Consider the following 293-nt stretch of genomic DNA (forward strand, 5'->3'; position numbering starts at 1 on the left):
CGTTCTGCAGAAGGTTTTGAGTGCATCTGGCAGCAAAGGCTGCGCGGCCAGCAGCACTTAAGAGAGACTGCTGCCGGAGACGCTCAAAGGCCAGCAGCGCAGCAGCAGGAATTGGAAAAAGAGCAGCAGCAGCACGAGCGTCGTAAAGAAGAGCAGCAGCAGCACGGGGGTGCTGCTGCTGCCCCGGGGGCAGGTAGCTGCGCTCCGAACGGCCCACCTGCACACACAAACACCCCGCAACAAGCCTCCCGCTGCTGCTGCTGCTGCTGCTGCTGCTGCTGCTGCTGCTGCTA

General features: G+C 62.5%; 1 protein-coding gene across 1 annotated transcript in view; it reads right to left on the bottom strand.

Moving 5' to 3' along the window:
* Positions 1-217, bottom strand: part of ETH_00041110 (uncharacterized protein) — a gene marked incomplete at both ends in the record, with an annotated part of 1861 nt that extends 1644 nt beyond the window's left edge. The window contains one exon of the mRNA XM_013375300.1: positions 1-217. Coding sequence (XP_013230754.1) covers positions 1-217 — 217 coding nt within the window.
* Positions 218-293: the final 76 nt, after the last annotated feature.

This window comes from Eimeria tenella, genomic scaffold, assembly GCF_000499545.2.
Source record: "Eimeria tenella Houghton genomic scaffold, Eth_scaff2656, whole genome shotgun sequence".
Lineage (NCBI taxonomy): Eukaryota > Apicomplexa > Conoidasida > Eucoccidiorida > Eimeriidae > Eimeria > Eimeria tenella.